The sequence below is a fragment of the Arachis ipaensis genome, chromosome B02 (assembly GCF_000816755.2).
Source record: "Arachis ipaensis cultivar K30076 chromosome B02, Araip1.1, whole genome shotgun sequence".
Taxonomy (NCBI): Eukaryota; Viridiplantae; Streptophyta; class Magnoliopsida; order Fabales; family Fabaceae; genus Arachis; species Arachis ipaensis.
In genome coordinates, this window is record NC_029786.2 from 19,354,488 (window position 1) to 19,368,936 (window position 14,449).

The 14,449-nt window shown below is 34.0% G+C and overlaps 1 protein-coding gene and 2 long non-coding RNA genes across 3 annotated transcripts; 1 reads left to right on the forward strand and 2 right to left on the reverse strand.

The window, feature by feature from the left end:
* On the forward strand, positions 5,357-5,946 carry LOC107625000. The gene is made up of 3 exons (XR_001617036.2): positions 5,357-5,433; positions 5,527-5,658; positions 5,789-5,946. It is a non-coding gene; the product is annotated as an uncharacterized LOC107625000 (long non-coding RNA).
* On the reverse strand, positions 6,532-9,448 carry LOC107626923 (cellulose synthase A catalytic subunit 4 [UDP-forming]-like). Its single transcript, XM_021115635.1, has 5 exons — positions 9,271-9,448; positions 8,868-9,080; positions 8,199-8,603; positions 7,710-8,060; positions 6,532-7,446 (listed from the first exon to the last, which is right to left on the reverse strand). Exons 1-5 carry the CDS (start codon positions 9,412-9,414, stop codon positions 6,865-6,867), a joined length of 1,695 nt encoding a protein of 564 aa, XP_020971294.1. The 5' UTR covers positions 9,415-9,448; the 3' UTR covers positions 6,532-6,864.
* LOC110267536 lies at positions 9,676-10,689 on the reverse strand. The gene is made up of 3 exons (XR_002355269.1): positions 10,615-10,689; positions 9,918-9,984; positions 9,676-9,809 (listed from the first exon to the last, which is right to left on the reverse strand). It is a non-coding gene; the product is annotated as an uncharacterized LOC110267536 (long non-coding RNA).

Genomic DNA, 14,449 nt, shown 5'->3' on the forward strand with positions numbered 1-14,449 from the left:
CACTTCAATCTCACTCTCCTCCAGTTCTCCGAATTACCAGTAGAACAACCCTCAGCGTCACCTCAGCCAGCATGAGGGATCTCTCAGTTGCATAAATATACAATACAGACAAGGAAAACACAGATGGAATGCAGTTACAGCAAGTAATAGCGGTTAGTCACGGCAAGCACTTAGGCAATCCAAAACAAATACATACATAAACAAGTCATACAAATGCATATGATGCATGTCTGTCCTATGGCTAATGAGCTCATTTGTCGGTTATATAGCCAAACCTGACATGTCCGGTAGTTAATCCGGACACTGTCTCTCTGTTGCGCAATAATACCATTAGAGGGAATACATGCTATGTCACCATTAGAGGGATTATGTGCCCTGTTACCATTAGAAGGAATATGTGCCCTATCACCATTAGAGAGAATAAGAGCCCTGTCACCCTTACAACCAGAGAGAAAACACAGACATACTTGTTATCAATCATCCTCAATCATGTCTCATTTATCATAATCATTCAATTTCATAATCAAAATCCGTTTTCATCATTCTTCTTCCTCATCTCTTTCCCGGAGCAAGTGGACAATGCCACTGCCCCTTACTCGGAGTCTCAACTCTTAATCAAATTCAATTTCATTTTCAAGTTCATTTCTAAATATCATTCAATTTCATTCAAAAATCATACTTTAAAATCATAATCTCATCATTCTTCATTCTCATTCAATCATCATTATTCCTCCCATTCGATTCATCAATAATTCAAACTCAAAACACAACTCATTCTTTTCCAAATAAAGCAAACTCAAAACGTAATCCTTTTCTTAATAACTCAAAATCAAATTATAAAACCTTTAAAAATGCAAATCTTTCTAAATAACCACTTCAAACTAAAATTTCAATTTTCATAAATATTTCGACAGCATCTCCTCTAAAACTCAGACTTTTGCCACCCTTCAAGGGTCCTAACCACGAAATCAAATACATCTCGATCATTCAAATCATTTCTAGTATCAGTATCAAATTATTTCAAAATCAAACCAATTCTAATATTAAATCTTTTTCCAAAAACCAACCAACTCCAATAGCAAACCGTTTATAAGATCGAATCATACATCTCTCAATCAATCCATTCAATTCAATTTCACAAACTCATCATCAATTCTCAACACATCAACAATCATGTTTATTTTATACTCATCAGAATCACAATCCAACACATACAAATTCATTTATCCTTTATACACACATCGTATACCATATACTTAATCTATCAATAATTCATTCAGTTCATTCTTATCTTATGGTTTTCTAGCCTAAGTTTTCACGTTACATTATATTTTATCTACGAGAAACCAAAACTATATCGTGGTCAATTCCTCCCTAAGCTCGAAACTCCTTAAAAACCTCTCCTTTCACAAGCTCCAAGCTTCCAAACGTCAATTTCTCAAGCTTAATCACCCAAATTTCGTTCTAAACCGCCCAATTGAACTCCAAATCAACAAGAACACAATCGAATTCATACAATATCACTATAATCAACATAGAGTTCACTAAATTAGAAATTCACCAAAAACTATGAGTTTCTTACCTTACCCACGGCTCAAATGAACAAGACCCAATAATTTCTGCTAGCTAATTTAATTCTAAAACATCAAAATCACAAAATCCTTAATTCCAAACCCTATATACATTCAAAACTGAAGAGGGGAGATACCGAGTGTGTACAGAGATTTTTCTTACCACAATGTTTAGTGAATTTTGTAGAAAATTTTGAGACGAACGCGTGGTCGCTGATGGCTCGTCAATCAGAGCTCCAAATTGAAAGCTATGGATGACAGAAGTTTAACGAGAAATGGCATTTCCGTTTCCCAAATCAACGTTCTCCCTCTTCCTCTCTATGAAATTCTGAATTGTAAACAATAGGGAAGGGTTTTATATAATTGGGTTTGATTCAACCGGTTCAATCCGTTGATCCAATTTTGAACTAAAATCTTTAAAATTTGTGTTGAAATTAATATTTCTAGATTCTTACCAAATTGTTCAGTGGATTTTGTAGAGAATTCTAAGACGAACGTGTGGCTGCTGACGACTCGTCAACCAGAGTTCTGGATTGAAAGATACAAGGATTTGAAATTGGAAGGGGGGGGTGTAGGGTTTTTGGCATCAATCTCTCTTCTCAACGGGTTTCATGAAGAATGGGGAAGAAGAGTGGCTAATGGGCATTATATTGGTTGGGCTTTGGGTTCGGTTTGGGTCCAATTTAATTGGTTCGGCCCATTTATTCACTTTTGGGCCAAAATATTTAAAATTAGTGTCAAAATTTATATTTTAATTATTTCTACTTCATGAAACTATAAAATTTAATTTTTTTATTTTTTTAAATAATAATTAATTTATTAGTTAATTATTTATTAATTGAGGAGTGCTACACATACAAGTCATTTTTGTTTACAAGTCTTACAAGTTGGGCCTAACACGCGCGTTACAGAAGTTGGGCCTAACACGCGCGTTACAGAAGAAGAAGCAGAAGAAGATAAATGACTTGTATGATTTGTATGGAAAAGCGTTCTCTCTTTGCCTTCGATCTCCTTCTGTTTTTTTCGATTTTCATGGTTTCTGAAATCAAGCTTTGAAATTGTTTTGAAGATGATGAAACTTCAAAAATACACCCGAACGATTACAAAAATACACCCAAACGATTATAGAAATACATCCAAAGGATTACAGAAATACACCCAAACAGTTACAGAAATAAACCAAACGATTATAGAAATACACCCAAAGGATTACAGAAATACACTCAAAGGATTTAAGAAATACACCTAAAGGATTTAAGAAATACACCCAATATAGGGAGAGACATTATATTTCTTCTTGAAATCAATACACCCAACGAATTATAGAAATACACTCAAAGGATTACAAAAATACACCCAAAATTCGTTGAAGTACACCTTATGCATAATTTAGAACTCTTTCTCTTTTTCCTCCTCATCTTCTACTGCTGTTTCTTCTTCTTCAAAAACGATTTCAGAGCTTGAAAAATAAATAATAAAATATAAAAATATAAATTGTGTCCATATTATCTATACCAATAAATAAAATATTTAAAATATTTATTTAAAAGATCCAAAGAGAAGTCATACGGTGCTATTATGACATAAGGACAATCATACAACATGCAATAAGTTCAGCTGCTCCATGTATTTGGTAAATTTTATATTGCATAATAATCACCACTTAATTGCTGGTCTAATAACTTGTTCTTTATCTCCAATTAGTAAATGACAAAAATTTACTCCAAATAATTAAATAATTAATATCAATAATGTCAAATAATTATAATTTAAAAATACAAAATCAAAACATATTAAATCTACTCTAATTAGTAAAAAGTTGTTAGTAAACTGTCAAGAAATTATATTTTAAGATAAAGAAACAAATAAATTTCAAAAAATATCAATGAGACTGAGAATTGACATGAGTGAGAATCAACTCGATCGAAACAAAATGAAAAACATTTGAAGAAAAATTAATATCATCGATTAATCTTAGTTGAGTGCTTAAAATAAATGCGAAGTTCATGTATAATAGGCTTATAATTTTTTTTTTTTTTTTTTTTTACATTTTTAGCTAGAAAAAGTTCAAAATGCTGTATAACTTTCCGTCAATGATTTCATGTTCAAAAATTCTCCTATAAGGATTCTTAATAGAGCATTGGATTCAAAATAAAATAAAAATTAGAAATCTAAAATATAAATGTAAACTATTGGTTGTTACCTGTTGATCCATGACAATCATCTCAAACATTGACTTTTTATATCTATCTTTAGTAATGAGAATGGATCAAGATTTAATGATCCTGAGCTTGATGTGCTATGATTGGTGTTCTACTCCAATATCAAAATCTTTGAGCAAACGATAAGAAGAAGCCATTGAATAACCGATAGAAAATGGATGTTCAGTTATAAGAAAGATTTTGAACAGTGTAAATAGTATTAAGAGTAGTTAAATTATTTGAGTGAAGTGTAAAGCCATCTAAACCAATTTATAAAAAAAGATAGAATGTAAAGTGGCCATAATGAGGGTGTGAAAATACATAATATTGCCACCATAACTTTCATATATGAATTGCTAAAAAGCGCACTTATATCATCAGGTCCCTTGAGCATGCTCTCTTTTATAACTTATACAAGTATAATTGAAGATGAGGTCCCGGACAAGACTACTCAAACGGGCGCGTAATAGTTTTCTTTGAGTAAAAGGTAAGTAAAAAATGGTGAAAATTGTATCACAAAATGGGGTGGTGGCGCAGTTGGCTAGCGCGTAGGTCTCATAGCTCCTGAGTTATCCTGAGGTCGAGAGTTCAAGCCTCTCTCACCCCATTGTTTTAATTTTATTGTGTTTATTCATTATTTCGTTTGTTCCTCTCTCGAAGCGGGAGAAGTAAAATAATCCTCAACAATCATGCTCAGATAACGGTCACTTGTCCTCCTTTCTCAATTAAAATAATCCATTAATTATCAATAATCAATAAACTACTATAAACAATTTCAAAGAAACAAACAATAAAAAAGAAAAAAAGAAACTTTGATGCTTGTTGACCGTTTTTGTCCCTACACACCAAACCTTAAACGCTCTTCTTCTTCTTCTTCTTCTTCGTTCTCTTTCTCTCTGGCTTCGTATATTTCACCATGAAGAACCCCTTTTTCAAAACAACCTTCTTATTCCTCTCAAGTTAAGCCATTCTTGGTGCTGCCAAACACGCCCTTAATTAATTAATGGGTTGCTTCCTTGCTTGTTTTGGTTCCTCCAAATCCAAACGCAGAAAACACACGCACAGTGTTCAAGTAAGCCTAGCCCTAAACTCATTCAGCTTTTCGTTTTCTACGTGTTTGACGAAATGACACTTTGAATTCCATTATTGTTTTGCTTGCTAAGACAGTTTCTTTTCTTTCTTTTTTGAATGTAAAATATTTTATTTTAATATAGCAGCCGAAAATAGCTAAAGTGTAATCATATTTTGTTCTCCATTGTTGAGGATACCCTTTTGAACAATTGAATCACGTTACAAAAAACAACGCAGTTTCTTTTGTTTCCTTTTCTTTCTATTTTCAGATAGAAAGTTTGATTTTTCAGCAAAACAGAGCTTAAGCCCTGCATCCTTCTTCCCCATAATTGATTATACCCATTTGGTTCATAAATTCAAAATTGGATCCGGAAAAAAAACCCCCAAAATCGGCAACAGTGTTTCTTCTTTTCTTTCCCTTTTCTAAATTTTCTTTCTCTGATAAAAACTTTATCTTTATTTTTTCCTGGCAGAAACATTGTTAAGTAATTTTCTTTTCTTTTCTTTGTGTGACTTTGAATTTTGCCGAAGAAGCCAGCACAGCATCATCCTTCAAAGGGATTCCCAACACAACAAGCAAGTATAGAGAGGTAACGATGAATTGAAATGTGAATTTTTCGCAACAAAGTAGGAACTTTGTGAGCTTGAATTCTGATGTTGGATTTCACTGGCTGGGTGTGCAGGATAAGAAAGTGAATTGGCACTCAACTCCATTTGAGACAAGGTTAGAGAAAGCTTTGAACAGAGGTGCTGCTGCTGGTGAAGCGTAGGGTGTTCTAAGAGAAATGCATGCACTGGTTTGTGTGGTTTTTGGGGTGTGTAACACCCTAACTTTTAGCACCTCATGATCGTACTAAAAGTCTGAGTGCTACTTAGAGGTTTAGAGGTAAGTAGCACTCAGACTTTTAGTACGATCATGAGGTGGTAAAAGTTAGGGTGTTACAGGGTGTGAATTGTCTAGGAATTCAATTTTTTTATTCTTATGAAATGATTCAGTGTGTGATGTTTACTTCTTCAATTTGCAGTTTGGGTAAATAATTAATACAATCATATATCTTATATCTACATTGTGTCTTCAGTTATTTTTCATCCTTTCATGGGAATTATTTAATGCTAAATACTTTATTATAAAAAGAATCTAATTATTACTGAATTAGAAATCAGATATAAGTTTCTCTCTCCTCCAATCTCCATGGTAACACTTAGTTATTTTGTCATTACACCTCACATATCCTAACATTATTCAAGACAAAGAGGTGGTGTAGAAAACCAGATGAGAGAAAAAAATTTACGTGGAAATGACACATTTTAATTAATTACAAACTTATAATTGACTCATGGGGCACAACATTTCTTGAGCCAATGGTTCCTTAGAACTATTATGCATCCATTAATACAAGTGTAGCTGATAAGTGATAGCAAATCTTCTTTCTATTTTCAATCGATGATATCTTCTCGTCAGCATGATCTTGCTTATTGGATCAAGTTGCATAGAAAGATAGCTTGATATTGTTGAAATAGATGTCATATTGAAGATATTTTCTGTGGTTATTTTCAGTGATAACAAGAAATCTTATCAATAATTGTGAAGTTTTTTAACTCAAGATATCATTAAGGTTCAAGTATGTAATCAATGTGTAAAATTAAATAGATGGTAACAAAATAAAATTAAAAAGATAAAATAATAATAGAAGATAAGTGATAATCATATACAGCAAAATATATTGCACAGATACCACAAGTACAGAACTAATATTCTTTTTATCTTTTGAGACCACATAACTATAGGTGTTCTCTTAAGAAGGGTGTGTAAGTGTGTTTATGAGTTGAGATTTTGAAGAGAAAGGATGGGAAGTGAATGAATTGTTTAGTAAAGTGAAACTCTCAAGCCTTTCCATTCCCTTCCGTTTCCTTCAAAACCAGACTCACAAAGACGCCCGAAAGCAGTATTCTCCAGCAAAAAAAGAACAAGGAAATGGGAAGAAATAGAACATAGCCCTGATTTTATCTCCACCATTACCTTAGCATTCTAACCCACATTGTACTAGAACTGGACCTGTTTTCTTGGGCAAGAACACATCAATTCTCACCCAAATCATTGAGAAAACCAATGCTAAAAGTATTGACCAGAGGACAACAATGGTAGGTGTTCTGTTCTGCCTTCCCATTAGACCTTTAAGGAAAGGATATAGATGAATAATGACCCAAAAAGAAAAGAAAAGCTTCCCAAACAAAGGTCCCCATGAGTTATATCCATTGTTAATGGCATCAGATATTCCGGCCACAATCCCAACCATGTTCAAGATAACAAGACTTCTTGGTGGTATCATAAGAGTTGTCCATTTGAAGAGATAGAGTTGATTGGATACACTGTTGTTATCTGTGGATTTTGCTCTGATTGTGAAGTTAGAGTGTACTCCACCAACTTTGAGGAGACCTTGGAACACGGCAAAGAGGTGCGAGGAGACGCTGCCGATCACCCAGAATTGCTCGTTGCGCCACCAGTCCTGAATGTTTACCCCACTCCACCGGAGCTCTAGCACGCACGTTAAGATCATGGAGGTGAACAGAGCCATTAGCCAAATGCTAGCAACATTTGTTAACTGCATTAAACAAAGCTTAGGTTAGAAGACAGGATTCTTATAGCAATATAGCTGAATTTAATTTGTTTGTATGTAATTAATAAAACTCTTTTGCACTATTAGTTATCATTTATCAACATTCACCTAGCATTGGTTTCTCTATTTTACATCCTTTGAAAGTAATAGAGAATTAGAGCCTAAAAGAGTTGCCACATTCTAATATATATAACAAAGAACACTATGCAAGTTATTTAAATGTAGTAAGCTAATAACAATGAACTAACCGCTGGAACAATGAATTTTCCAGTCAGAAGACAGACGGCTGGAATCGTGCAGTACACCAAGAGAGGGATGGAAGTGAAAGGATAAACAATAGTATTAGTGTAAGCCAACCTCTGTAGCAATTTTAGTTTACCAGTATAACCATACCACAATGGGCAATAGCCACTAAAGAAAATCTCAGTTGAACCAAGAGCCCATTTCAGAACTTGGTGTAATCTATCAGATAGATTTATAGGAGCAGATCCTTTAAAAGCGTCTCTCTTTGGCATGCAGTACACTGATTTCCACCCTCTACAATGCATGTTAAATCCTGTTAAGATATCTTCTGTCACTGAGCCATAAAGCCACCCAATCTGCAATGCAATAAATGAAAAAGTGAAAAGATTACTTCATTTCTTATCAATCATAGGGAGAATTTCTATTTTAAGTATTTTCATCTGCTCAACGCAAGAAATAAATGCTAAGTCTTTCTAATTAACTTATATTATTACCTCTTTGCCCCATTCAGTTTTCTCTTCATAACCACAGCTAATAACATGAATTGCTTCCTTAATCAGCAACTGTGTATTGGTCACTTTTGGAAGTCCACCATCTTCCATCAAAACAGAAGCAATCAAAACTGGTGACATTCCATATTGCTTCTCAAAGTTTTTCATTGAAATGAAAGATGTTTCCTCTTTCTCTTCAAACCCTTCAAGTCCTTCATCAATCTCTTCAAGATCAAACGTGGACCCAGAATCATCACCAGAACAGCAGCAGCAGCAGCATGAAGACTGGCTTGTCTTCGGCTTTTTATCAGATGGCGGTTTATTGCCATATATTGCCTGCCTATTGAAAACACAACCAGTGCCAACATACACTGGGCCTTGAATCCCATCAAGTCCTTTCATCACGATCTATGATCAATACAATATTCAAGGAAAAATGTTATTGTAGTTGCAATTTGTTATAATCTGTTATAGTACTCTATTATATCTGTCAAGCATAAAAAAGAGTGAAATTTTTTAATAACTATTTCTAATATCAAGATAAAATCCATTAGTTTTTTTCCCCTAATAACACCCTTAGTTTACCATGCAAAGATTATTAATGTGTTCTTTTTCTTTTTTGGTTGTTACTTTGAAACTGAAAGAGGGAGGACTTTAGAAGAATTTCCTTACATCATAGAACACGGTATTGCGATTAGCATATCGATCATTGTTATCGATGCCATCGAACCTTCTTGGAAATTGGACAAAACAAATCCTCTTTCCAAGCTGAGGATCCATTAAGAAGCACATAGCCTCCCTTATAGTCTTGCTATTATTGATATACTGGTCACAATCCAAGTTCAACACAAAAGGAGCATTGCTAAGAACAGCAGAAACTCGAACCTTTAGAGGAAACACAACAATGCAAGAGTTACAAACAAGTTTCAATATGATAGTATAAACAGGAACTCTGAATTGCAAAGTATAGAGTAAACTATAAATTTAGTCCTTAAAAGATTAAAATGCTGCCAATTAAGCCAAAAATTGGTGGTTTACTCGCACTGTATTCATAAAGTTGTAGCTACTTAATTACCAAAGCATTCATAGCACCAGCTTTCTCGTGGTGTCGATAGCCGGGGCGCTTCTCCCTCGAAACATACACAAGCCGTGGCAGTTGTTTGCCATCCATGTCCAGTGTACCAGCACTTCCCAAACACACCTGCAAAGGCAAGTCCATGTAACTTCTAGTTCTTGATTCGTTGAAATTATTGAGTTTTGAATAAAGTTTATAATTTAAGACTACTTATTGCAGGAGAATTGAAACATTTTTACTTTCTATGAGGAACACTTTTAGAGGAATCATCAAACACAAACCACTTTACTTCAAAAACAATTCTAAAGTTTAGTTCTATGTAGAATTAATTTTACAAAAAACCAATCTAAAGAAGGAAAAAGCATTCTCATATATGTTTATGAGTGATTCAATTCATTGATGGAGAATTTGAGAGAATACTTACATGTAATCTTCATCTTCTTGATCATTGCTTATTAGTCCTTTCTTTTCTTTTCTTTCTATGTGTTTCTCTGTATTTCTTAAGAAACCAATTTCTACTTCAGAATCCTTACTAGCAACTGCAGAACAATAAAATAACTCAGAAAAGTTTGCAAAAAATTGAAGATCAGAAAGCATCCCAGAAGGGAAAAGAGTAAAATCAATAGAAAAACATGCTTATTGCTTACCACTTCCAGCTAAAGAGAAAGCTTCAACATTGTGCTGCCACTGTTGCTGATTGTAGTCTGTATTTTCCTACAAAGACACAAAAGCCTTGGCCTCATTTTGAATGCTAAATATAAATACTATTCATAATCAAGCTGCTTAACCTTTTGATTTTTTTTTTAATCAAACTTTGGTTCAAGACATGGTTATAGACTTATAGTGAATTCTAAATCATTCATATTCATTCAATATTAGACTAAAATCTTGAAAATTAATTCTATTTGATAACTAGTACGTCACGAAATCATACCAAAAACTCATTTTTTTAAACATTTAAACTGACAGAAGTAGGCACATAAATGGTTTGTCTGAATTTTACACCTTCTTTCTCTTTTTATTTGTCTTATGTTTGAATTTTTTCTTTTTTCGGATCAACACAGATCAACATCGATCAAACTTTACACTTTTTAGTCATAAAAATTCTGATAGTATATAATGATACTATTTGTCCCGAAAGTTTAAAAATAATTTCATAACAAAGAGTTGAAATTCTATGCAATCTCACTCTAAATTCAAATTCTCGGATACACACCAAGAATCTATGATATTTTTTTTATTTATATGACAGCCCTTGCTTAAATATATTAATCAGTATAAAAGTATTTTACAGTGTATAGTGTATAGAAGTTGAACTCTATAAGAATTATAAGATGACTCTACCTCATCTGAGTCATCATAGCGCATGAATCCGAGCCCTTTCCGGGAGTGAGAACCAGCAGTGGAACCTGCAGATATCTAAATATATCCATCTTAGTTTTTTTTATTATTTTTATCTAATTACTAAAATATTTTAGATTTGTTTCTCAACTATTTAAATCTTGAGTACACTATTTCACTTTTTTCATCTATACTTTTATGGATATATTTATTTTACCCAAACATTTATTTAGTTGAATTAATATGGTTGAGTTTGAAAAACTTAGATCATATTTAATGATCAAACATTATTAAACATTGATTAAAAAAATTATTAAATTATTATTTGTCTCCAATTATTTGTTTAATGTGTTTATTAGTGTGCAGATTTCATATTGGGTCAGAAGCAACACAAGCCTAACTTGTTATTTAAAATAAGTCTTGTGCAAAAATTAAGTGGCTGAGTGCTAAGAAGTCCAAATTCATCCAGACCCACCATAAATCAAAGAAAGAAGCATGTGATCCAAGTCTTTATGCACTCTTCCATTACCCATTCCATTGGTTAATGGAATACAAATTTCAATTCAATTGATTGCATGCATAAATAACCAAAGAAAAGCATGCCCAAATTTCTCTCTCCTCTCTCTTGTCTTTCGGTCATATCAATCAAATAGAGAAGAAGATAAAAGTCATCAGAAGAAAAAAAAGTTACAAGAAAAGCCCATGGAAGAAAGGCTATGAGGAAGGAAGATCTGAAGTAAGGCATGGCAATATTTTTGCCATTGAAGGCAAGATTTGAAGAAGAGCTTCAAGATTTTCCATATCAAGAAAAGAAAGGATCCGCCTCTGTCAGAGAGGAAGATCTCAGTTGCAAAAGTTCACTTCTATTTTTTTTAATCAAAGAAAGAAGCTAGCCGCCGAGCTACACGTAGGAAGAAGCAAAAATGGAAAGCAAGGAGCTGCCCTGGGTCAGAAGATCATCAATGGTCCAAATCCTTTCTTGGAGCCAAAAACAAGATCAAGTGTTCAGATTGAAGGAGTTTGATGAAAAGGGTTGAGAGAGGTACATGCATGTTGGTTTTTGGTTTTCCATCTCTCTTCTCTTTGTCCGAACCGAAACTGTTTTTAGTTGGAGAAGAAGTTGCTTGGTTGAACCGGTTTCAACCTTGGAAGCTTCCCCTTCTATAATAAGGGTGAACGGCCAAGGGTTGAGATTAAGGAGAGAAAGTGTAAAGCACAGAGTTCTCATAGCTATCCAAGCTTCCTGAGTTCTTCTCCTTCAAAGATATTCATTTTGTTTTCTTTTTCTTAGTATTGTCTGTCTGAGTCTCATGGTAAAAGGCAAACATGGTGAGATTTGTAAGAAAAAGACAATGAGAGGAAAAAGGCAGTGATCAATATTAGGGAAAAAGTTATAGATGTCTCAGAGTTTCTTTGTACATCTGTATGTTGTGTTTCATGATCTTGTTGGGATTCCTTGCAAGTTGGGTTAGCACTTTGCGGTTGAAAGCTAGGTTTTGAGTCCTAGTCAAATTCAGATTGGGTGTAGAATTTGGGTTTGTCCCTGATTGGATTAGGTAGATCCTAGGGAAAGAATTAGTGTTTGTAATCTTGTAAAAGATGGTGAAATTCCATCATTATTGTGATGGAGACTGGATGTAGGCTGCATTACACTTAGCAGCTGAACCAGGATACTTCTTGGTGTGATTCTCTCTTCTCTGCTTCTTCCCTGTTTCTGGTTCGCAGAAGACAAATTGAAAATTTTCTCTCAACTTGTTACGAGACAAAACAAAAATGTCTCTTAACTTGTTATGAGACAAAAAGTGAAAATATCTCCTGAAGTTCCTTTAAAAGTCAAAAAGTAATATTCAGTAAAAAGGGAGGCTAAGATTCAACCTCCTCTTCTCTTAGCCACTGATTACCGTCAATTGGTATCAGAGCTTGGTCTCAAAGAGATCAAGCTTTGTAACTTGGAGAAAAGATCCTAATGACAGTCAACAGTGACTCAAATCTGGTGGCCTATACTCTGACAGAAGGGCCGTCAAGCAATAGACCCCATTCTTCAATGGGAAGAACTACAGCTACTGGAAAGAAAGAATAAAGATTTTTGTTCAGTCTGTGGATTACATGCTTTGGAAGATAATCCTAGAAGGTCCATAATTTCCAACCACCACAGGAGCTGATGGAGTGGTTGTTCCCAAGGCTGAGGCCGATTGGAATGAAGATGATAGAAGGAAAATAGAGCTCAATGCTAAAGCTGTCAACTTACTCAACTGTGCTGTCAAAAGATCATAGACATGCAAGGCTGAGGCCGATTGGAATGAAGATGATAGAAGGAAAATAGAGCTCAATGCTAAAGCTGTCAACTTACTCAACTGTGCTGTCAAAAGATCCAGAATAGACATGCTGAACAGAGACTACGAAATGTTCTCAATGAAGGAATAAGAAACAATCGATGAAATGTTTGAAAGATTCAACATTATCATCACTGGCTTGGATGCTATGGGAATCAGACATCCAGAATCTGTGCTTGTGAGGAGAATATTGAGATGTCTCACTAAAGAGTGGAAAACCAAAGCTATAATAATAGCTGAGAGTAGTGGTATTGATGAAATGACCTATGATAATCTGAGAGGAAACTTACTTTCTTTTGAAAACACTTATTTAAAGAGAGATACAAAAAAGAAAGGAGTTGCTCTCAATCAATCACTGAATCTCTAGATGATGAATCCAGTGATAATTTATCTGACGATGACTTTGTTTTGTTTGCTAAGAAATTCAGGAAGATGATGAAGCTGAAGGAACGGAACAAAGGAGGCAGTTCAAGGAAACCAAAGAGGGATCTAAGCAAGGTGATTTGCTACAACTGTAAAGAAACTGGACACTTCAAGTTTGATTATCCTAAACTGAAGAAGGAGGACAAACCAAAAAAAGAAAAGAGGAAAGGACTCATGGCATCATGGGAAGACTTGGAGAATGATTCGGATGAAGAAGAGGAAACTGAAACCAAGTCCCAAACTTGTCTCATGGCTGACATAGTAAATGAGGTAATATTTCCTGAACCCTCAGCTGAAGACCTTCATCTTATGATAGATCATCTCAATGGAAAAATTAGATGTTTCTTAGATGAAAACTATGATCTTGAATCTCAAGTTACCATTCTAAAAGTAGAAAATAGTTTTCTTAAAGATAAAATAAAGGAAGTCGAAACTGCTGTTGATCTTGTTGAAGAAAATAAGCAGTTAAAAGCTGAATTTAAGAGCTGTGAATATCATCATTCTGTGATTGCAAATCTAAATTATTTTGAGAAAAATGAGTGACTACATAAAGAGGTAAAAAGACTTAAAGAATACTTAGCCAGCTTTGCTCAAAGTTCTGAAAATTTAAATCAACTCTTGGCTAGTCAAAAACCTCTTTATGATAAAGCTGGTTTGGATTTTCACAAATCTAAAAAATTTATTGAAAAATCTTCTTTTACCAACATGGCATCCTCTTCGGATGACATAAGATTTCAAAACCCAACAAGCTTTAAAAAACAACAACACAAAAATTTTGTAGATTATGCAATTGGAATGGACATTTTCCTATTCAGTGCTTCATAAGTGAAAGGATGATTGGAGATAAAGTTTACAATATTGTTTATGATTATAATGGCTTGGGACAGAGCAGATAGTTTGACATTAAAGGATCCAAAAAAATTTGGATACCTAAGGTCACTTAAGTATTTTTGTAGGTTTGCATAGCATCCAAAAGAAAAGACAACATGTGGTATATGGATAGTGGGTGCTCTAGACATATAACCAAAAAGTCAACATTCTTCATCAAGGTTGATGAGTATGATGGAGGTTTTGTTACTTTC